Source organism: Melanotaenia boesemani, chromosome 7, assembly GCF_017639745.1.
Source record: "Melanotaenia boesemani isolate fMelBoe1 chromosome 7, fMelBoe1.pri, whole genome shotgun sequence".
Taxonomy (NCBI): Eukaryota; Metazoa; Chordata; class Actinopteri; order Atheriniformes; family Melanotaeniidae; genus Melanotaenia; species Melanotaenia boesemani.
The window spans coordinates 23,923,829-23,946,324 of record NC_055688.1 but is presented as its reverse complement, the minus strand read 5'-3'; the positions used below and the strand labels follow the sequence as shown (position 1 = coordinate 23,946,324).

At 38.0% G+C, this 22,496-nt stretch overlaps 1 protein-coding gene across 1 annotated transcript; it reads left to right on the top strand.

Moving 5' to 3' along the window:
- Positions 1–2,689: 2,689 nt before the first annotated feature.
- On the top strand, positions 2,690–17,910 carry LOC121643718 (neuronal acetylcholine receptor subunit beta-2-like). The gene is made up of 6 exons (XM_041991275.1): positions 2,690–3,250; positions 11,323–11,468; positions 11,624–11,668; positions 12,060–12,169; positions 15,812–16,802; positions 17,701–17,910. Exons 1-6 carry the CDS (start codon positions 3,199–3,201, stop codon positions 17,854–17,856), a joined length of 1,500 nt encoding a protein of 499 aa, XP_041847209.1. The 5' UTR covers positions 2,690–3,198; the 3' UTR covers positions 17,857–17,910.
- Positions 17,911–22,496: the final 4,586 nt, after the last annotated feature.

Below are 22,496 nucleotides of genomic sequence, written 5' to 3'. Positions count from 1 at the left end.
GTGGTGTATGTTATGTAGTTCCGATCTGCCAAAAGGTTTTCTTTGGTAATGGTTATTTTCCTCCAACGCTCTATTTTTTGCTGGTGTAGTATGGGGGAAATTCACAAGTCATGTTTTTTGCATTTAATCCATTTATTATACAAAAATCTTGAAGTCTGCTAATTCTCAGTATAAATATCAAACCAACTTTATAAAGGACGCCCCCTGTTTTTTTTTAAGGCCATGCATGTAATATTTCTTTTGTCAACAGTATGCCTAAAACATGTAAGCAAAGAGTTTTGTCCTTATAATGGATTATTTATTTGTATTTACTGACTGGTTCCTCTGCAGACAGAGAGCTCTAAGTAGTTCTGATTATATCTGGCCTCCCTCTGCTCCTCTCCAGTGCTTTTAGTATGTGGAGATAACGTTCATTAGGAAGGACACGTGGGGACTGTGCCAAGCTGAAGCTCGCATGAGGCTGTTATAGGGTGTGTGATGGAAGAATAATATGATTAGGTTGAAACTTGAGCTTTGGCTATTTTATGTTGGGTGTGTTTATGACCATGTGAGCCAGGAAATGCCTCTTGTGTGTGGAACAAGGAGTGAGGCTTAAGTTCAGATAATTTTCTATTGACTGTGTATGTTAGAGATGCCATGCATCACACAACATTTGTTCAGACACTGGTATGTGTGTGAATATTAAAGGCTTTGCCTGAAGATTTCATTTGAAGCTGGATGGTTAAAAATACAGCATAAAGATGAAAATCTCTAGAGTGGTTCTGTTCACTATATATAAAATCTGTCTACCAGCATCTCTTTACAAAAGTATCCATTATTGGGTGATGGAAAATAAGCTCTTTTATATGGTATTAGATTTAATCTAAATAGTAAGTTCAGATAATTTCATCATAAAACTTATTTTTTCAACAGTGAATTGTAGCTGTTTTTGGAGTAGATACAAATCCCAGCATCCTACTTGTATAGGAATCATATCAGAAAACAGTTCTATGTAAACATGGACAGACAGCATGTACATTTTTATTAAGACTTTCTTTGTCAGTTGTGTCTGTTTTAGAGTATAATGATTTGAAATCATGCAGATGGATTGAAAACAGCACCCAAGAGATGAAGTGTGTAATACTTGGGTTTAGCATCAACTTTCATCTGTATCCATAGGTCAAATGAACTGCTGAGGGGAAAGAATTACCTTATGCATCCCTCTACACTGTATAATCGTACAAGTTGGCTTTACTAAAAAAAAAAAAAAAAAAAAAAAAAGGGTAAACAAATTCATGAGATACCAGGTCATAAAACAGCACCACAGCAGCTGCCTGTATAATTGTTTTTAATCACAGGGATTCCCAGTAACTTGTGGGCAGGGTTCATGACACTAAATGAATTGAAATCATTCAGTTTCATAATCAATCAACAATCTAACAGGGAACCAGTATTTTTATGTATGTCCTGGTCTCTGGAGCTCATGCTGTGTTTGGTTTATAGCCTCTGTCTGGGCGGGTAGGGGGTTCTTGGGCTCATGGGGTCCTGCCCACCTCTGTGTGGCCAGTGCCCTGCAAGGCCAGCAGTTGTTGTCTCTGGCCTCATGGGGCCTGTGTTCCATGGCTGTGGGGGGCTCTTGCTCTGCCATTTTCCCCAGTCATCCCTGTGGTGGCCTGGCTGGGATTTGTGGTCTGGGGTGGCTGCTGGTCACCTGCGTCTTGGGGCCTCCATGGTACTCCCCATTATTAGCAACTTTATTTTCTTGTACAGACTTGTAGGTCATTTTCTTCACAGGAGCAGCAGCTGCATGTCTAGTTTTTCTGTTTTGATTAAACAGCTGTTGCTTTCTGTCTGGTGCATCTTTTCCCATTTTTCTTCTCTTCATTCTCCTTTTCTGTTCTGCTTTCCTTTCCATTTGGTTTATGTTCTGTAGTCTTCTCATGTTTAGTTCTTTCTTTCCTGTCTTATTTTGTATGTTTCCTCTTGTGTTTTTTGGTTTTGCTTTCTGCTTCCTGCTCATTAGTTTATCTTGTCTGATTTGTTCATTTGCTTCACCTGTTCTCTATTAGTCCTCCTGTGTGTGTGTGTGTGTGTGTATGTGTATATTGGTTTCCTTTTAACCCCCAGTGTCATTTTTTCTTTCGATAAAACCTTTGTTTTACACATCTCCACCACATGACTGCAATTCTGTAGCTGACCCTGTTATGAACTTTGATCCCGGTGTGGATATTCAAAAATAGAGGAAAATGATCCTCCATAATCAATGTCACATTATCTCAATCATTGATTTGTCGTTACAAATGACAAACCAATAATTCTAACTTCCTAACCAACCCTAAATATGTTGTAGAATCCCAAGAGTTTCATGCTTCCTACTTAAAATAAACCTAAATCTCCATTCTACATGTCCTTGGTGATGGTGCAAAGCTGGACCACCAACATCAATTTTGCAACTAAGGAGATACTTTGGTTTCTGAATTATCAGCTTTATTTTGTCAAAATTTATTATAGAATCCATTAAGATAAGATTCCATTTACAGAGCTCACCTTTGGGCTTTATTAATGAGTGGTATGATTACCCCAGAATGAAAATTTCAGTGTATAAACGCTCTTTTAATTGAAGGGGATTTGGTTGGCTTCAGGGGCATTCTGGGTGTTAAAGGCCATCCCTGAGGGATCTCTGTTATCGCTTCCTGTTTGTTGTCACGCACACCAAGTCGATCAAGACGGTAGAGAGTGAAACTAACGACCGGCGGGGGAGCGCACTGGGCAGGCTGGGCAATGTGAGGACCTGGGCGCTTAAATCTTTCATCTGAAGAATGGCCGCTTTGGCGATTACAGGATTGGCGTATCCCCAGTAGTCCCAAACAAATTTCCAAGTAAAGTGTTGTTTGTACCGGTCAAGAAGAATTAAGGCTTACTGATCTCCGCTGCCGGTTTCTGCCGCGCACAGTCACAGCACCAGGACCAGCGGTGGAGTCGGTGCGCTCTAGCAGAAAGCGTCCAACCCCTTCATCTCTCGGCTCAGTCAACAGTCTGTACTCCTCTCCATGCCTCCAACCTTCAACTGTAGGCTCTCTTCTGCGGGGTCTCTTGCAATGGAGCCGCTGTAATTTATCCCTTCTTTCCCCCCTGTTTTAATTTCTACAAAAGAAAACGCACCAGTCGCTCCATCTCTAAGTTTTCGTGTATGTGTGTCGCACTGGAGAGGAGGGAGCAATGGCAGTCCCGGTGAAAACAGCGCTGGCTCTCCTGGTTCTCACCGTGGCAAGTGAGTAATCTTTTCAAGTCGTTTTCGGACGGTATTCTTCTGCTTTTCGTGTGGGTCTTTAAACGGACTTTGCCTGCTGTAAAATGACACTTTTTTGACCCCATGCATGCTAATCAACTCAATAAGTCAGATAAATAACTTATTGCGAAGGAAGCGGCAAAACCAAAAAGTACAACGCTGTTTTATTTTTTGTTTCGGGTGGAGGAAATGCTTGAGCCATACTTTTGCATTACTTTCAGCATGTGTTTGGGACACCTGCAAACAGGCTAGTGGGAATTAGCACGAGCGTCTCTTGCGTCAGTCATTAAAACACGTGATTTTCAATACGCCTCAAATAACTTGCCTGTCTTTAACAAAACCTCTGAATCCCCATGGAGTACTTATATTACAATGAATTTGTTGAAGCGCATTTTGCGTTTAAGACTGTTTTTAAAGTAGCTCATTAAGCAGTTTGGTGTGAACTGGCCATCATTAAGTCTCAGTTCTGTGGGCCTTGCTTTGCCTCATTGCCCGTTAAATGCGCCAATGACTCATATTTATTGTGAGAATCTAAACTTTTTAAACTCACCTCAGTTCTATCAGTAGATGGGATGTGGAAATAATCATAAACTGAAACCTATACAGAGCTTTTTTTATGGGGCTGAATAGGATCTACTTTTAATCCTTCCCTATAGACAATTGGATGGTGTAAAGTGCGAGAAGTTATTGCTACTTTGTCAATTTAATGATCTACCTATTATACTAAACATGTTTTCATGTCTCAGAGCAGAGGAAAAGGAAAGCGATTGGTAATCTTATTTATTCAATTAAATTTGATTAAATTAAATTTGATTCAATGCAATTCCCTGTTTACACCAAAAGTCATCTCAGGGCATCTTACAGACACTGTAGATCAGTACAAATCCAATGAAATACAATTCTGTTCAGTCTTATTATACGCAAATTAAAGCATATTTTTCAAAATCCAGTTCATTACAATTGTATTATTATTATTATTATTATTATTATTAACATTAATAATAATAATAACTTAACCATCACCATTAAAGTCAAGCAACTTCGTCAAAACTCCCAGTTTGCCTTCTGTTCAAGGTTTACTATGATTAGTAGATTCTCTACTGCCACAATCTGCACAAGTTTTTACAAGGATAATGGAGTGCTGTGTGTGGAAAATTTAAATGAATGTGGATAAATAGATTTAAGTTAGATGACAAACAAAAGAAAAAGTTAAAGCAAAGGAAAAAACTAAAACTTTTTAGTTTTTAAAGATTTAGTTTAATTTGCATTAATTTCCCACACCCTCTTTATCCACTCCATGGTGCTGTGGGACCTGGATCCTAACTGCCACTGGGCAGGAGACAGAATACACCCTACAGGTTTCCACTTTGTCACACAGACAAACAACCACTCACTTTTAATGTCTATCTAAAATCAGGAGTTAACTTAACATGTAGCATCTATACTTCATGACTTCATTTGTGAAGAGGCAGAAATATACAGCGTTTTGGTCCAAGTTTAGTCTAAAGTTGCTGTTTTGCATAGGTTCAAACAGTAGAGATCAACAGTGTCCAGCATCAGCGAATCAACACTTCATTGTAAACTATTAGTCATTATTTTGGAGAACTTGTTGAAATGCTGCTGTTTGAGGGAGAGAAAAGAGGCAGATGAAGTAAGGGATAAATGCTCTTTGCAAACACGAGAAGCTGCAACAGTCAGTGCACACCTGAGCAGCAGTAAAAAGTGACACATGCACAGAATAAGCCACTTTCCCTGCATCCATTGCCTCTCCTTTGCTCCTGTCATTGCTCAGGAGAAAAGAGCAAAAGAGGACAGAGAGTGTCTTGGGAGAGGCTGTGACAAATAAGACAAAATCATTGTTGTAGGTTTTATCCAAACAAACAGATGGACTCACAAACCAAGAGAAATCCTGAAAACCTCAAATCTGTCTGGCAGTAGGTTCACTATGTGCAATGTTAAATGTCTCATTGGACTTTGACCACATGGCTAGTGGATGCATATGAATGGGACATGAATGTCTTTGATCGCATGACCGATTAGGGCAGTGTACTGAATAAAGCTGAAGACAGCTGAAGCCTGAATTGTTTTGGTCCTCCACAGATGGTAATGCACTGAATAATTCAGCATTCTACAAAGAAACCTACAGGATGCATAATCTGATTTTTTTTTTCTGTAATGTGGTCTGATTACATAGATCATCCATCCATCTGGATTTCTGTTTGTTTGCTTGGTTTTACATTGTGTGTGTAAGATATGATGGGTTCCATGTTGATTTTATGTGGGTGGGAAAGACTTGAAGAATAATCTCTGATTGTGTTTGAGTCTCTGCGCATCAGAGATGATGGTATTTTTATTTTAGCGAGCATGAATTATTGAGGTGTGGAGAGTGCAGTGAGGCGGACAGTAGTGTGTGTGTGTGCATGCATACATGTGTGATGAGACCTGCTGGTAGACTCCCCAATGCTTCATCTCAACTTACGTCAACCTTATACACATTTCATTTTAGCCTCTTCTACTATTTTAATATTTGCTGTCAAAGTTAACACATTACATCACTTCATACAATCTACACCAGCCTTCTTAAGTGATTTCAAGTCTTTTCAATGGTACCATGAAGTCAATTGTCTTTCTCTATTCATTAATTCTTTGTGCTGGGTTTATTTTTATACTGGACCTTTTACATTTTTTTAAAGCAAAATGACTTCTGACAAAATGAAAAGAGCAATTTGGAAAAACAAAGGCTAAAGACACTAGACTTTGGCAGGGATGGTCTCTAAGGTTGGACCAGTGATGTGTATTTAAAATTCAACTTCCCTTTCTGGCCATGGAGCACATCTTTACCCTTTAGATCACCGAAATCCAGTCTCATTGTTTTGACTCAACCTCCGTTGGATATCATGACCTTCATGAATGAGAACCTTTATGGACATCTTTACCCTCATTGTGATGCTGGAAGATGTGTGGGAGTTTGCCCAACCAATCTTGTGGACTTTTAGAAGGTGCAATTATGTTTCTTGTAACATCTTGCACGAGATATTTCAGAAATATTAGTATCTGGCTATTTGCTGCAGACCATCCAATCCTTGCATCACTGCCAGTTGTTCCTTGTATTTCTGATAGGTATCAAACTTCCTTTTCAGTCAGCTTTTGGATTACATCTTTGTCTTTTGAATATAATATTGTCCTTTTGGCTTTGTCATGCTGAGATCTCCAGCATGCACTGAGGTGGATTTGAAGTGGGAAACAATTGAGGTGAGAGTGAACACCATGGTCCTCAAATGAAAAAGGTTAGGCTGCCTTTTCTGGGTTGGGAGCAAGTTGCTGCCTCAAAAAGAGGATTTGAAGTATCTCTTGGTTTTTGTTCATGTTGGGTCAACCTCTGCCACAGCTAAGGCCACAGCTCTCATCTTTGGTCATGGGTATTGACTGAAATAAAAGATAGAAGCTGAAATAAACTTCATATGAACGGTGTTTGACCTCACCCTTAGAGAGTGGGTCAGGAACTTGAGTGTTTGGTCAGAATGTCTTCCAGGGGTGGCTTTTTGACCATTTCCTACTGGGAAAAGCCTCAGGGCAGACCCAGGACTTGCTGAAGAGATTCTGTCACATTCGGCTTTCAAATGCTTCAGTATTTTTCTGGAAGAGTTGCAGACAGTGTTTGGAGGGGGGACAAGACTGAGCCTCTGATTTCCGCTCTGACTGTTGCCCCCTTAACTCAGTGCAGGATAAGCAGCAGAAAAGGCTGTTACATGCCCTTTATATTTAAAAAAAACAAACAAATCTTTTTTAAATTTTAATACAGGATATAAAAACTGAAGACGGAGAGATTAAACGTTTCTATAATCTAAGTTTCTAAAATTGAATTTAGACCAAAACTCTGATGAAAAGAAAAGTTCACATTTTTCTTAAGAACTGTTATTGTTCTGGGTTTTCACATGAAGCTCATTGTATTTGAAGATGACTTTAAACAATTTAATGGTATTTATGTTGCTAAATAAAGTCAAACAAAAAACCAAACAATGAACATACACCATGTTTACCATATGCAAGTTTAATTTGCTCCTCAGTGATTTAGTGTTACAGTCAGATAAACTTATGTAACCCTAGAAAAGGCATACATATTTTAGCCTCATTTGATCAAACCCCTAAACAGCAGGTCTTTAACACCCCAAAACTGAGTCTTGTTTGACTCCTGTCTCTAAATACTCCAATTATATGTAAGGTCACCCACAGAAAACTGACTAAAATTACTGCGTAAACTGAACTGAATGCATAAAAGCATCAGAGCAATCCTTTAGTCAAAGTTTAACACAAGCTTATTTTTTAATTATGTTTAATTTTAGTTGCTTATATACCAATTAGTGCCTTAGTAATCATGTTCTCTAAATCCTGTTATGTGGTCTGACATCTGTTTCTAATTGTTCTGCGGTTTAATGTATATATTGCTTTTTAAACAAGCTTAATCCACTTAACCAAAATACATTTACAAATTAAGCTAAAAACAGCAACAAGCTCAACCAACAGGATTTTTTGAAGGTGTAGTTTCAATTCCACGGACAACAATATCCTAAAACCAGCTGCTGTAAACTAGAACAAGCATAAAGCATATCATCATGCAGCAGTTTGCATTGTTAGTGCATATAAATAATTACTGACTGCCAGGATGAAATCCCATTAAGCAAACTTATGAATCATGTCATTCCTCATGACTCATCATCATAATATAACATGATCCTATTAAATTTGATCAGGTGCTTATATTAATCTTGAAATTATCTTACATTCTGGTATCGTTACTGTATGCTGTGGCGTTTTTTGCCTGTTTAATTGTCTCCTTGCACACGTCTCATTTCTAATCCTGACAGAGACATTTGTGTGTCTGAAGACATTTACCCTTCAAGGTATAATTTCATGTCACAGTTGCTCAGACACTGGACACATCTCTCTTCTCCTCTTCAGATGGAGGCTTGCTTGGAGGTTAATGTCCTGTGACCATGTCTTGTGTATTCTGCTGCCTTTTTAAAGCTTAGTACCTCTCCGTTTGTTTTACTCCTGACACGTCTTGGAGCTATCATGAATAGAGAGATTAGACAACTGAGTAGATGGCTGCATATCGTGGCCCGTGTCAACCTAAAACCAACAATATTCATGATGTGGACTGCATAGCTTTAAGCTGTCTTGATACAATCTGTCACTGCAGAAGTGTTTGTAGAGCTGTTTAAGTCGAACCCTTTAATATATGAGGCATGCAAGTATCTTCTGCTGAAACCATCTTCTTTGTAGCTAGAAATACTCAGCTCCAAAGTGCCATTTGCTAAAGTATGTCTTCCTTTTTTGCGTTTTTTTTAATGAGGGTCTAATGGCAATTTGACAATTTTTGGTAAAGGAGGAACACAATTATGTCTCTGCCCATTTTAGTTTTTTCAGTTTTATTCAGTTTATATCTTGCAAACAGGGAAACCAAACAGTTGAAACACTGCAACCCAACAGCCGATAATGCTACGCACTGCAAACACATACAGTACACAGAACCGCTGCAAGAAACAAGACAGATAAGAGAAAAGTTATTATGGTAGGTTACATTTCACTACAACAAAAGCTAAACTAGCAAAACAGCTCGAAGAACATAAACTAATTATATTTACTTCCTAGTATTTTCTTAGGAGAAAGGCTTATAAATTTTAATCACTATAAGACAGCAAAAAGATGGTTAAAATAGTCAGAGTTGACTTTCAGTTAAAAAGCTGAATGTGTCACTGTTAGTTAAAGATGCACTAGAGAAATTTTTGCCATTTTCTCAGTGATGTGAATGTCATTTCCTCCTTATCAACAACTAATTTGGCATCCATTTTTAATCCTACCTGTAGTGTGAGCTCTCTCTAGCCAGTAAAAGACAGTCTTATCTTGACTTTTGGCTTTTCTCTTGCTATGTCTCTTTATCTCTTTCTTTTGCTTTCTTGCTACAATAATGTCTTCTTGCTTTTCTTTCCTGAATCAGCAATGATACGCATTCAAATCGGCCGGTGTGTTAATATACGCTTGCTTATAATTGCTTGATGCGGTGCATAAAGCTAAAAACCCAGCTGAAACTCACCTTGAAGAAAAAGTTGTATAGAGAATGTGAACCGACATCACCACGCACAGAACTGTGGGATTGATTGGCCATGTTTCATCTTTTCTCTCAGGTTGTGTACTTGGCTGTAGCAGTAACTCTAATGATCAGCTCACAAAAAAGAAATTAACCAGCAGATTTTCATCCTTGTTTTCTTCTTGGAGGCAGTGCAGTGATAAAGAAGTCCCAGAAAACTTTTCCAAGTGATGCGCTTTCATCTGACTGTGGTTTGGATTTAAAGGAAAGTTGGGGCTTTATGTGTGCAGAAATAAAGATGGCTGCATTTACAATGTGTCATCTAGATGAATGGGATGATGAGAGAACAGGTGAGGTGGTACACCTGAGAATTCATGTAGAAAGGGTTACTGGCTGCAGGATTTTAAATGAAACTGAACCGATATGGATGAAACTCTTATGTGCAGACGAGAACATCACTTTCTTCCAGGAGATTGTGATGTTTGTTATTCTCTGATTAACATGAGTCCAATTGTTTTTCTCTTTTCAGACGTTTCAAATGAGTAAATCTGCCATCTGATCCAGTAAAGTTTTTTTTTTTTTTTTTTGCATAACTGATAGTTTTGCTTGCTTCCGTATTTTACTGCACCTTTTGCTTAAACAAGATGTGTTTAATTGGTTAATCCTGTATATTTAAACAACTGTTTTTTCCTTTTGTGATGCCCAGAATATATTAATTGATCAGAAATGAATACACATAGATGAACACATAATTTATTTTATTTCAGAATCAAACATCAGAACGATAAATGATCGTAATGATTTTGTAGCTGCAGGCAACAGTTTTCAGACTTGCAGGTTTTAATCCATTTGTTTGTAAAATTGCTGCATAAACATTTAATGGTCGGTGGTTTTTAGATTCATCACAGGTGTAGGAACTTGGACCAAACACAAGGTAAAAACTGATGTCGGAGACTGAAACAGGTGGAAATACATCTAAACCTGAACATTGTTCAGCAGCTTGTAAGCTTGTAAGTTATTAATTAGTGTTTCTGCATCATAACGACTCTTCAATTCTCCTGTGAACCTATCTCAGTTAGGACGTTTCTTTTCAGTGTGTTTTACACTTGTTTTAACATAGTTTACTAGTGAGAAACCTGAAATTGTCAAACAGTAACCAGGTTCCTCCAAAACCCAGAGTTTTAAGGTTGGAAAGTTATGTAATGCGTCCTAAAGCTGATCTTTATTTAAAATAAAAATGTGTGGGCTATGGGATTTTAATTTGTGTAAAAGGTATTAGAATCTGGCAGGGTTAGTTTGCTGTCAGTAAAGCGCTCTGACCCCGTCATAGATCGTTGTGTGCAGAGCAGAGTGAAATCAGCCCTGTGGAGGAACTGTCTATGGCATGACTGTTTTTTAACATGTGACCCATCATTGTCATATGAACTGCACATTGCATGCACAGAAATCCACAGAAAGTAGGTGAGTGTAGAAGTGTTTGCATGTCAGTGTGAGTTGGACTGTCTCTAAGTACATTACTCTCATTGTGCACTCAATACAACTGAACATATTCAGCATGCTTAATTATGACATAATGACTACACCACACGAGATTTTGATATTGCTTCACCAGTGCAGTTAGTTTTATGGTGCACTTTTATAGGTTTGGTGAACTTAAATTATAGTTTATCCTTTTGGATAAACAGTTCTGTTACCAATAGATGCAATTAATTTAATTAGTCTCTTTTTCAGAGCATTGAAAGGCCAGAATGTGGGTGTGACTATGTGCTTCTCTTGTGTTTCTCATTTTGACTCCACTTGCAAGAGTACAACAGTGGCCAGAAACATCAGCTCATTAGGCTGGGGGGGTCAACAAATATTAAAATGACAAGTAAATTAAATCCTGTCTTGATATTCACATGACCATAAAACATAATTTGCTTTGTTTTCTGTTATTTTCTTTGTGTTAACTTTTGTGTGTGTGCAGCTGCCTTGTGTGCGGAGGTGGAAGAAAGGCTAGTGAGTCACCTGTTGTCATCAGAGCGTTACAACAAGCTGATCAGACCAGCTGTTAATAACAGCCAGCAAGTCACTGTTTACATCCAGGTGTCTCTGGCACAGCTGATCAATGTGGTAAGGAAGCAAATAAACACTTATATGTAAGAACATATTAAAATGCTACTTTTCTAATATAAAATGATTTGTGAACATTTGTGAACAAGTTTTGCAATGACAAGAGTTAAGTCATTTTATAAATTCTGCAGTCATTGGTTTTATCTTTGTTTCAGAATGAGAGGGAACAGATCATGACCACCAACTGTTGGCTCACACAGGTTTGTGTTCATACTATTCTCTTTAACTATGTTAAAGCATGAGTATGCAAGTGTGCAATGTCTTTGAGAGGCACGGAAAATGTCTCAGCTGGATTAGTCACTGCCACATCGCACGCATAGGTTTGTGGCAGTGCAGCAGTTTGTGGAAAAACATGCAAAGACATAGATCAGATTCACTGTTGAGGCCAGCTCTATGTATGTTAGCTAAAGACGTTACTGTACTGCAGTTTTATAATGCGTTGAGTCAACAATTGTTTAGATGAACTGGCATGTTTGTATATGCCTACTTAATTCTTGTATTCTGTTTTGTTTTTTTCTCATACATTTTCATCTTTGCTTAAAAGCAATCAATGACTGGTGTCTTTAAGTGATTTGTATGCTTGTACTTCAGGGATGGAATGATTACAGATTAATGTGGGATCCAGATGAATATGAGGGAATAAAGAAAATTCGACTTCCTTCACAACACATCTGGCTGCCAGACATCGTCCTCTATAACAAGTATGACAATTTTTTGACAGATGAAGTTACCGTGTGTGTATGCGTGTGTGTGGTTGTGAGAATGTTAGTGTCACAAGAGCAGGTTGAGGTTGACCACTTCATTGAAATACTTGCAGTAGTCCCATTCTCTAAAAGGTTTGTGATGCAGTCCTGTTATTTCATCTGTCCTCTTATCTCTTTTTATTATTTACTTGCCACCTTTTGTGATCAACAATTCTAAAAATGTTTTAATACTGCCTGATGTAATGTCTACACTCAGCCTCAAGATTATGAGTGACCAGTAAAGGCTTAACAGTTTGTTTTCTACAAACTTTAACCTGGAGTGTGGTGAGTTTTTGTGCATGCCCTATGTCTTTGATCCTTCAAAAATGCCCAACAAAAGTACTGTTTGGTATTGTTGGGTTGTTGTCCAGTTTGCACATTGATTGCTTCTTGAAAATATTAACATAAACAAATTTTGATTTAGTAGACATCTAAAAATCCTCTTGCAGCTGTGTGCAATGGCGGCAGGTGAAAATCAATACAGAGTATAAAAAAATCATCTCAGGGCTGTAATAAGATAAGTCAAGGAGAAAAAAAAGCTCTACTGCCTGTTTGTGGAAGTGTTAGCTGACAGACATGAAGGCATTTGGACGTCATCTCATCTGTCACCCATATAGGTCAACACCTGGGTCTCTTTTCCATCTGCTAGCTTCTTGTGTAACATTTACTTCGAATTTTTCTACATGAAAATGTGGTTAGGATGGGAGCCTCTGCTTCAGACATGCAAATGTTATAAATAGATTATTTTGTAAGAATTAACATATAATGTGTAACTTGTTATGGTAATTTATAGAAAACGAGAAGTTTGGCAAAATTAATTTAAAGAAATTTTGTTTTTCATTCATGGTCTGTTGCTTAAATCAGAACAAAAGCAAAAACTCAAATCGGGCCACAGCTAGTACACTCATCACAATAGCGGTAATGAGGGATGAGAAATCTACTGCTTTTTTATGCTTTTTTGCTCAGATTTTAAAGGCAAAAGTTCTGTTTGAATTAATGGACTGCTTCAAGTCAAAGCAATTTACTGCAAGAACACATACAAAGTTTTTTTAAAATCTATCTCGTCACAAAAGATTTCCCCTTGATAAAGACGTTAGCTTTATACCTCATTGTTAAAACCAACATAGAAGAATAGCCAGGACCAAGGACCAAGAATAGACCAGGATTTAAAACCCAAAAACAGTATTTGCTTCCTGTAACTGTCTAAGGTCTATGCTGAAGTTAATAAAATCACAACTGCTTCTGGTAACTTTTATAGTTTTACAAACACTAACACTTGTTAGCTGAATGGCATCAGATAAGTGAAATAACCTGAGAAGGAAAATAATGGGAGATGATCAGTCCTACCTTTTGACTTTAGGTTGACGTGTTTAAGTCTGGGAGACCAAAATTCACTGTAAGCAGGTGAAACCACTGCATTTTTAATTAGTCCGTGTATACACAGCAGCCGCAAAGCATTAGAGACTAAGTGTGATTCCTGGCCCACTTTATAATTGATAGGAGACTGATTTATAATACATCACCTGCAGCCTTAGACAGGTAAAAAAGAAAAAAAAAAAGTCACTCAGCACATTTTAAGTGTCATAGTAGCCAAGTTTCCTGTTGTGTGTCAAGCTTTTCTCTTGAAATAAGAACCACTTTTCAGTTCAGCTGTTGCCTTTCCCACCCCTGAGACACATGATGACAGTCATGAAACATAGTTTTGTAAATAAAAAAAAATAATAAAGAGAACACCTTTTTTCATTTATAAAGTTTTATGTTTTAAGACATTAACAATTAGATAAACATAATACAGTACGTAAAACTATGTCCACCCTTATTGTTTCCACAAGAATTAAGAATGAAAGTTGCAGTTAAGCCATGCACAAGATTTACCAGACTAAACATGGAGCATTTAGCTGTTATGCTGCAAACAAGTGGAACAAACTGCCAGTAGAGATAAAACGTTCACCAAATGTAGACATTTCTAAATCCAGGTTAAAAACATTTCTCATGTGCCTATGCATGAATTCTGCACAGTAACTTTTTAACATCTTGCTTCATTTTAAAGTAATTTATTATTTTATTGTTATTCTTGCTATGTGTTGCTGCCTTTTACTATTTCTTAATTTCTGTAATGCTTTTGTTTTATGTAAAGCACTTTGAATGGTCCTGTATATGAAATGTGCTATACAAATAAACTGCCTTGCCTTGATTAGTTGATTATCAGTAAATGTGTGCACCTGAATAACAGCAGAGATGTTGGAGCCTTCAGGTGTGTGTTTACACAATGCCAAGGACGAAAGTCATCAGCATTGATCTTTAAACAGTTTCTGAGGCCGTCTATCCAGCAGATGAAGCTTGACTGGGGTTTGGTCATGCAGCAGGGTAATGATCCTAGAGACAGCAATAAATCTTCAACAGAATTGGTTGATTAAGAAAAGAATCAAGATGCTGAAATCACCCAGTCCATGTCTAAACCTCAAACTGACTGAAATGGTCTGACGGGACGTTAAAAGGGCTGTGCATGAATAACTACCTAGAAATCTCAATGCACTGAAGCAACATTGTAAGGAGAGTGGCCCAAAGTTGCCCCACAATGGTGTGAGAGACTGATTGCACCATTCATGAAACAGTTAGTTATTTCTGCAAAAGGCATTTCTACAAGCTGATGAATCTTGGGATACAGTTAGTTTTTCCTATAGACTACTTTTGCATTAAGTTTAATTTTGGTTTAATTGATAATGTCATGGTGTAATATGTCATGTGTTTTTGATCTAAGGAAGTTGTATTTACAGTACTTAAAGGAACAAAAAGTGAAATAGTTTCACTGCAAGGTTTGCTGTTGTGCGCTGCCTGTATCTTTTCCACGCACCCCCAATGTCTGCAAACGAATGAGCAAACTGCAAACACACTGAGCAAAAAATTTCACCATTTTGTGGAACATGTCGAAGTAACTTATGTTTATGTTGTTACTTACTGCAAAGGAGAAGTGCTAGTTCTGAGTTAAATTGTAGCCTTTTTAGCACTTGAAGAGCTCTCCATTTTGGAAATACTAGACCAATGTTAATCCTGGTTATGTCCCTTTATTCGATAACTTCTGCACCAATGACTGTATTTTTTTTGTGGGATCCTGGTTGTCTACGGGGTAATGTTTTGTTCCGATCACCGTCATTTCACTTAAAAAATATGAGCTGCCATTGCTCGCTTCCTCCAGCCTTTTAGAGTGAGGGAAGGCCAAGGGCTTGGAGAAGAGAGATGAGGCGCCAAATCACATGAATGCACAGCCGGACCGGCTAGTGAACACAAGGCTAGAGATCAACACAGAGGCGATGTGTGACGCCACGCTGTACTCTATATGATATTACACCCCTAGTTCTTCACATAGCGATTTTTTTAATTACTTATATCTAAAAATGATGAATTTCTGCTTATTGTGCCTTTCATAATTGTGATTCTTTTAGGCTTTCTTGTGATGATTACCATGTAAGCTAAACTGATGCACTGTTCTAAACAGTGAATCTATTTGATGTGTTTTATATATTGAAATGTTTTAATGTCTATTTCTGAGTTCAGAGTGCTTGACTTTTTCCTTTTTCTTGATCTTCTAATTTTCTTCAGTGCTGATGGGACCTATGAAGTCTCCTTCTACTCAAATGCTGTAGTCTCCAACAATGGTGAGGTAGCCTGGCTCCCACCAGCAATCTACAAGTCAGCCTGCAAAATAGAAGTCCGTGATTTCCCCTTTGACCAACAGAACTGTACCCTCAAGTTTCGTTCTTGGACCTATGATCACACAGAGATTGATCTAATCCTTCTCAGTGATTATGCCTCACGTGATGACTTCAAACCCAGTGGTGAATGGGATATTGTTTCATTGCCTGGGCGCAAGAATGAAGACCCCAATGATATCAGATACCTGGATATTACTTATGACTTTATTATCAAGAGAAAGCCTCTGTTCTACACTATCAACCTGATAATTCCCTGTATTCTCATCACATCGCTGGCTATTCTGGTGTTCTACCTCCCATCAGACTGTGGTGAGAAGATGACTCTATGCATTTCTGTTCTCCTGGCCCTGACTGTGTTTTTACTCCTTATCTCAAAGATAGTACCACCCACATCTTTAGCAGTGCCTCTAATTGGAAAGTACCTAATGTTTACCATGGTGCTGGTCACTTTCTCTATTGTCACAAGTGTTTGTGTGCTCAACGTGCACCATCGGTCTCCTAGTACACACACCATGCCACCATGGGTTAAACGTGTCTTCCTGTACCGGCTCCCTTCTTTCCTCTTCATGAGACGACCTGGCAGTTCCAACATTCGTGAAAGATTCAGGAAAAAACACCAGAAGCAAAAGTATTCGGACCAGAGGTTGTGTGGAGCAGAGGGTGGCACTGGGAGTCCATCAGGAGTGGCAGATTGCTCTTCGTCCTTCTATGTCAATGAAGAGTCAGCCAAACGGTACGGCTGGAGGATCAGTGACATGTCAGAGAACACAGAGTTTAGGAGGAGGATGACTCTGAAGAGCAATATTAATGTGGAGGATGCGGTGGATGGAGTGCGGTACATTGCAGAGAAGATGAAGAGTGAGGACGATGATGAGGGGGTAAGTGTTTAGAAGATGTGTCTATGCACGCATTTTACCATTGGCTCATTTTTTCAAAGAACTTTCTTTAAAAAAAACTTTCTTTACTGTCACAAGTTTTTCTTTTTATTCTTAAAAGGTATGTATAGTACCAATTGACAGCATATAAAAATGTGTATCGTAGCTCCACTAGCTATGTGGGTCCGTGAAGGCTAAATTTAGTCAGACGGGCTAATGATCTCGAGTCTTCAAACATTTTCATAAGATAAGACATTTGTGTTTCTGACCGAAACATTTTTTAACAAAACAAATGAATTGCCTATGTGTGCAGTGTGTAACAAAAGCAATGGTCAACAACAGAAAGATTTTTATCATAAAAAACATTTTTTTTTGTATCTAATCACTTTACTAAAATAAATGTTATGGTTTTAGTCTTTTAGAATGAATCATTTATATCTACTTGTCATGGATGGATGGATGGATGTATGGATTCACATACATACATGGCAGCTGCAATATTTGTGCCATCATACATCAAAGAAGACAATGCACAAGCAAACAATGTTGAAGTAGTTACCTGTGATGCAGTCATCCCTGCTCCTGAAGCCACTGGAGCCACTCGCAGATGAAAACATGTTTTTGTCTGGAAGAATTTTGGTCATTGACAGCCACCATCCATTCACAGCACTTTTTTCCCCACCATTTTTGCACTATGCTGTAATGTTTTTAAAGTTTTAAGTGCTTTGACTTGTCTGATACATAAAATTAGCTATAAAAATAAACTTGAAATTAGAAATAAGATAACTACAGAAGATGTATGTATGTATGAATCATAATCACCACTTGTACTTAAAATCATGTCTGTAAATGATGCGGTTGGCAGAATTAAACATAACTCTTTTTTTTTTTGTCTCTGTAGATCATTGAAGACTGGAAATATGTGGCGATGGTGATTGATCGTCTCTTTCTGTGGATCTTTGTGTTTGTGTGTGTGGTTGGCACAATGGGGCTCTTCATGCAGCCATTGTTCCAGAGTTACAACACCCCCATTGTTGATGACACGGAGCATGACTGAAACCTGAATCCTGAACATTGGCTATGACTTGACTCAAAAATAAACTTTTATCCCTCTCAGAAACAGACCTTTGGTAACATTTTGACACATTAATCTCACACGTCTGCTACTCACTGCACCCTGACTGGGAAGTTATAAAAATACACTTGAGCCTTCCTCTGACACATTCTCTTCTTTGTCCTGCTCGCCCCACCCTCAATGTGCCCTGTCATCTTCTGCGGCTTTTCCATCAGGGGCTGGGATTTGCTTGTTTCTTTTAACCCAAAGCACAGATGTTAGTCCAACCCATTTGAGGAGACATTCTATGTCATGCATTCATTCACTGCTTGGTCCAAGTCAGGGTTGCAGGGGGCTGGAGCCTTTCCCAGCAATTAGAAGCAAGGGGCAGGAGCCAGTCTATCGCAGGGCCTATTCTATGTCTTTGTGTCTAAATCAAGTTTTAATGGTACTAACAGGACAGAATTGGATCCAGCACTCGTAAAACAAAGCATTATTTTCTTCCTTGTCAGCTCAAAGACAAATAGAGCCCTGATGAAGGGGAAAAAAGTTCTAGGTCTCACACTGCCAATGCACCCCCAAAGAGAAAATAAATTCCTTCTGGTAAATACACAGATCCTTCTCCTTGTGTCTGTTTGCCAATAGCACAGTATGAATTTATCATTTTTATAATTTTTGTGAATGAGTTGACTGCTGGATTTATTTGTGCCCAGACTGTTTTTACACGCATACAGTTCATTGTTCAGACCTGATAGACTGATCAGATTTATTGGGAAATTTATTGTCTTTTCTAATAGTTGGTTTGTTTTTAAATGGAAAGATGTTACCACCATGTTTAAAAACAAAAACTAAAAAAAAAACTGTAAAGCTGTTGCAACTAAATGTGCTTGTTGTAAAGGTATTGTAGAATGATTGTTAAAGCAGTTTGTATCTGTCCATCTCATATCCATCACCAAGCAAACCAGCAGCATTAATAGAAAACTAAATTTTATGCACACTCTCCTGGAACAAACAACCTGTGTCTTCACTTGCAGTATGTTCTTCATATTATATGCTTGACAATTGAAATCTTTTCTAAGCAACTTTACTTGAATCTGTATCCAGTAATAAAGGAGAAAACCAACGTGTCACCATCATACTACATCCCATCTGTCACAGCTATTTGCCAAGGAAAAGGTTTATGGTACCAATGCAGTTGAATAATTTTTTGGATGGAATAATGCCATCTCTTTTTCCTCCCACCGACCGGTCATGTTGCATCACTTGTTGAGTTTTGTCTTGGAAGGATCTGTGGTGAGACCTGATGTCTTGAACAAATTGATCAATAAATTGAAAAGAGATCAACAAATACTCCTGATGAACTACATGCTCATTACTTGGTCATTCAATTTTACAGTCATATGATTCATATGATTCCATAAACACTTATATCATGTTATGAGTCTCTTTTTGAGGCACTTCATTCCAACTTTTTGTCCCATCATCACTCTTATTTGGGGTAATTACAAGAGCCATTTTTTTGCCTATCATTTTGTACATGACAAAGTGTAAATGTCACTATTTTGTACAGAAAAATATAGGGCATATGTGTATGTACTTATGTGCTTCCATGTGTGTGTGTACTCTCTTGGTTCAGGGCTGAAAATTAGTCAGCTGACAACAAATTCATTGGACAGTCATGTATCCTCAGGACTTACAGCCTCACCTTCTGTTAGCTTAAGATGGCAACGAGGCCATACGACTGAATGAATCTACTCATAAAAACATCCATGCTCATAAAACTGGAAAGTCTGTTATGATACTTCCCCCACCCTCTTCTTTTCATCATCAGCTGTTTCTTGAATATGTCATAGGCCTAAAGCAGACTTATAAGCATCAGATGAAGCTATGCTAAAAAAGGGTCTAAGTGTAGACCCTAATATGGCTCCATGAAGCTATGAGACCCAGCTAAAGCCCCTCATAATACCTATTGGTTAGAACAAGAACTAGTCAAAACAAGCATTGAAGAATATGCACATATACACACACACACACACACGCACATTTGTGCATTCGGTGATATGTGACAGCCATTGAATCTGAAATGGGTTCAACAATTACAGCTAATTTTTGTACACCCATCTTTTTCCTTGTATGTCACATAAATCTGATTCTTGGCATCTGCATCAATTTCCATTAAGAGTGGCTGCGCTCTCCACACATGCAACGTGGAGAAGGAAGGATTTGAGGGGTGGTGCTGTGGTGGACTCAAGATACACATTTTTTATTGTCCCTTTGTGTTTCTTTGTTCATGGATTCTGTTTTTTGTCCCTTTTTTCTGTCTGCCATGTCTACGCTGACTGGATGTGGACTGTCAGTACAAGCTTGGAAACTAATTGCTCATTATGAGTGATCTTCTCCATCCTTTCGATTACCTCAGAGCTTGTAAGCTACATGCTGAGAACTTTGATTAAAGTCAATGATGAATAAATCATTCATGGATATTTGTTATGAGGACAAACAGTAAATACAAACAAGCCAAAATGTTTTCTCCCCAATAGCAGAAATATGGAGTACAGCCAGATTATTCTGCAGCATTAACAGTTCTGTCCTGATTTACTTTAAAGTTGCTTGTTGTGTGTGTATCCAGTGTTTTTGTCTTTGTCCTATCTATGTTCTCACATAATTTTAATAGCGGTTCCCATCCGGATCAGCTTCCCCTGTGTCTTGTCACACTTTCAATGTTTGTATCTTTTCAGTTCCTTGTGGATTTAATCTCATTGATTTGCTTTCATTTCGCAATTTGTTCTGTTTGGTTTGTAGAGCCACTTTGAGTGTCCACAGAACACAATGTTCACAATATGCCCTTTTAGGTGTAACTGAAAAAGTAAGGAAAAGATATTACACTTACTTCTATGATTTAAATTTCACATGTTTTTTAATGTTGTGTTACTTGCCAGTTATGGAGCCAGACATTTAAGCCAATATGTATGTTTTCATGTTGACTTCAGTATTAGAATCCAATGAAATTGGACAGAAATCTAGTGTAAACAAAGCTAAACAGAAAAAAAGCAACTCTAAGAGTCAAACAAGTCAAGTGAAATTATCTTTAAGTTTGTCTTGAAACCAGTGAAGGTTGCTATTTGACCTGGAATATGCTGTCTTGGCCAACCTGTCAAAGTCACCATATGTAAAAGTAGGTTTCCCACATAACTCAGCATTTCATTGGCTTTATTATATAGCATCAGCACCCAACATAGGAGCCTCTTAAAAACAACAAAGATGTGTATCTGTGTCCCATTTAGAGATGCATATTTTAAAGATGGTACTATAGTGTTCCATACTGACCGATTACTTAGAAGCCCAACACAGACAGTCCAAGGCAGAGAGAGTTGTTTTTACTCATTATCTCCAGATGTGATCATGAAGTGTGACCAAAGAGATGAAACTGGATGATTGGAAGGAGAGAAAGAAAGAGAAAGAAAGAGAGAGAGAGCGAGAGAGAGAGAGAGAGAGAGAGAGAGAGAGAGAAGGGTGATAGAGGATGACAGAAATGATAAAGGTTAGTCATAAACAAGGGACACAAGACTTTTGCAGTCTGTTATATTGGTAGAGGACCTGACATTAAAGACCATTTCAGTCTGTTGTCAGAGATCAGTAAGCATTTTATCTTCTTTGTGAGACAAACCGACATTTATGTATTCTGTCCTATGCCTACATGGATTGTGTAAAGACATATGTTACATACAGAAACACTCACTGCAATCAAAATGTTTTTTATTACATATTCACATGTGACATTAAATATGACCATGATTAGAACTCATGTTTGTAGTGTTTTAACTCTCAGCTGCAAAAGAACATGGAAGCAGATTAAAGTGAGAATTTTAAAATAACATAATACAGAAAGATAGAAATCAACTAAGGAGAAGTCATACAAATTTGCACTATTACACACATACACAGCAACTACAACCTGCTTTCTATTCTATTCTATTCTATTCTATTCTATTCTATTCTATTCTATTCTATTCACATGCTGCAAACAGAGTCTAATTCCTCTTATTATTGCTCCTTGGTGAGCAAATGTCAGCAGTTTGATGTGTTTCCTGTTGGCCGTGATGTGTTCTCCTCATCACCCTCACTGGGGCATTCCTTTAGGATTTACACCTGCCATTTCAGCTCTGGGGTCGATATTTATGAACTACATTAGTGCATTACAGAATCTGTAGCTGCCATGCTGTTGAGTCAGGCTGTCATCAATCCTTTCCTCTGGTCCTCTGGGCCAAAGTTGAGGGGCAGACACAGAGACAAGATCCCAAGACTTTACAGAGATTTAAACACTGCTCTGGGGTTACTTTGTAATGTACCTGCTGGAGCAATATCTCCTCATGTCTGTTACCTGTTACCAGATCCAAGTACCTGCTGCTGCTTGCTAGTGGCCAAAGGACATACTGCAGAGTTTAGTGTTTCCCTCAGCAAAAGTAAACAACCTTAAAGTCTATAATCTTCAGTGTATGCAAATTTATATATTTCAAGCTCTCAAAAATAAAACCAACATGTTACAAGGGTATAATTTTATCAGTGTGATCGTGGAGCAACAGTTTGTTCCAGAAATGTCACCAGATATCTGATAAAAGAGACATTAATAACTGGATGAGATA

What these genes read in the sequence shown, in the direction of transcription:
- LOC121643718 (XM_041991275.1), top strand. Translation starts at nt 3,199, where the DNA reads ATGGCAGTCCCGGTGAAAACAGCGCTGGCTCTCCTGGTTCTCACCGTG. An exon ending in CCTGGTTCTCACCGTGGCAA is followed by an intron (nt 3,251 to 11,322) that starts GTGAGTAATCTT and finishes GTGTGTGTGCAG; the next exon opens with CTGCCTTGTGTGCGGAGGTG. An exon ending in CCAACTGTTGGCTCACACAG is followed by an intron (nt 11,669 to 12,059) that starts GTTTGTGTTCAT and finishes CTTGTACTTCAG; the next exon opens with GGATGGAATGATTACAGATT.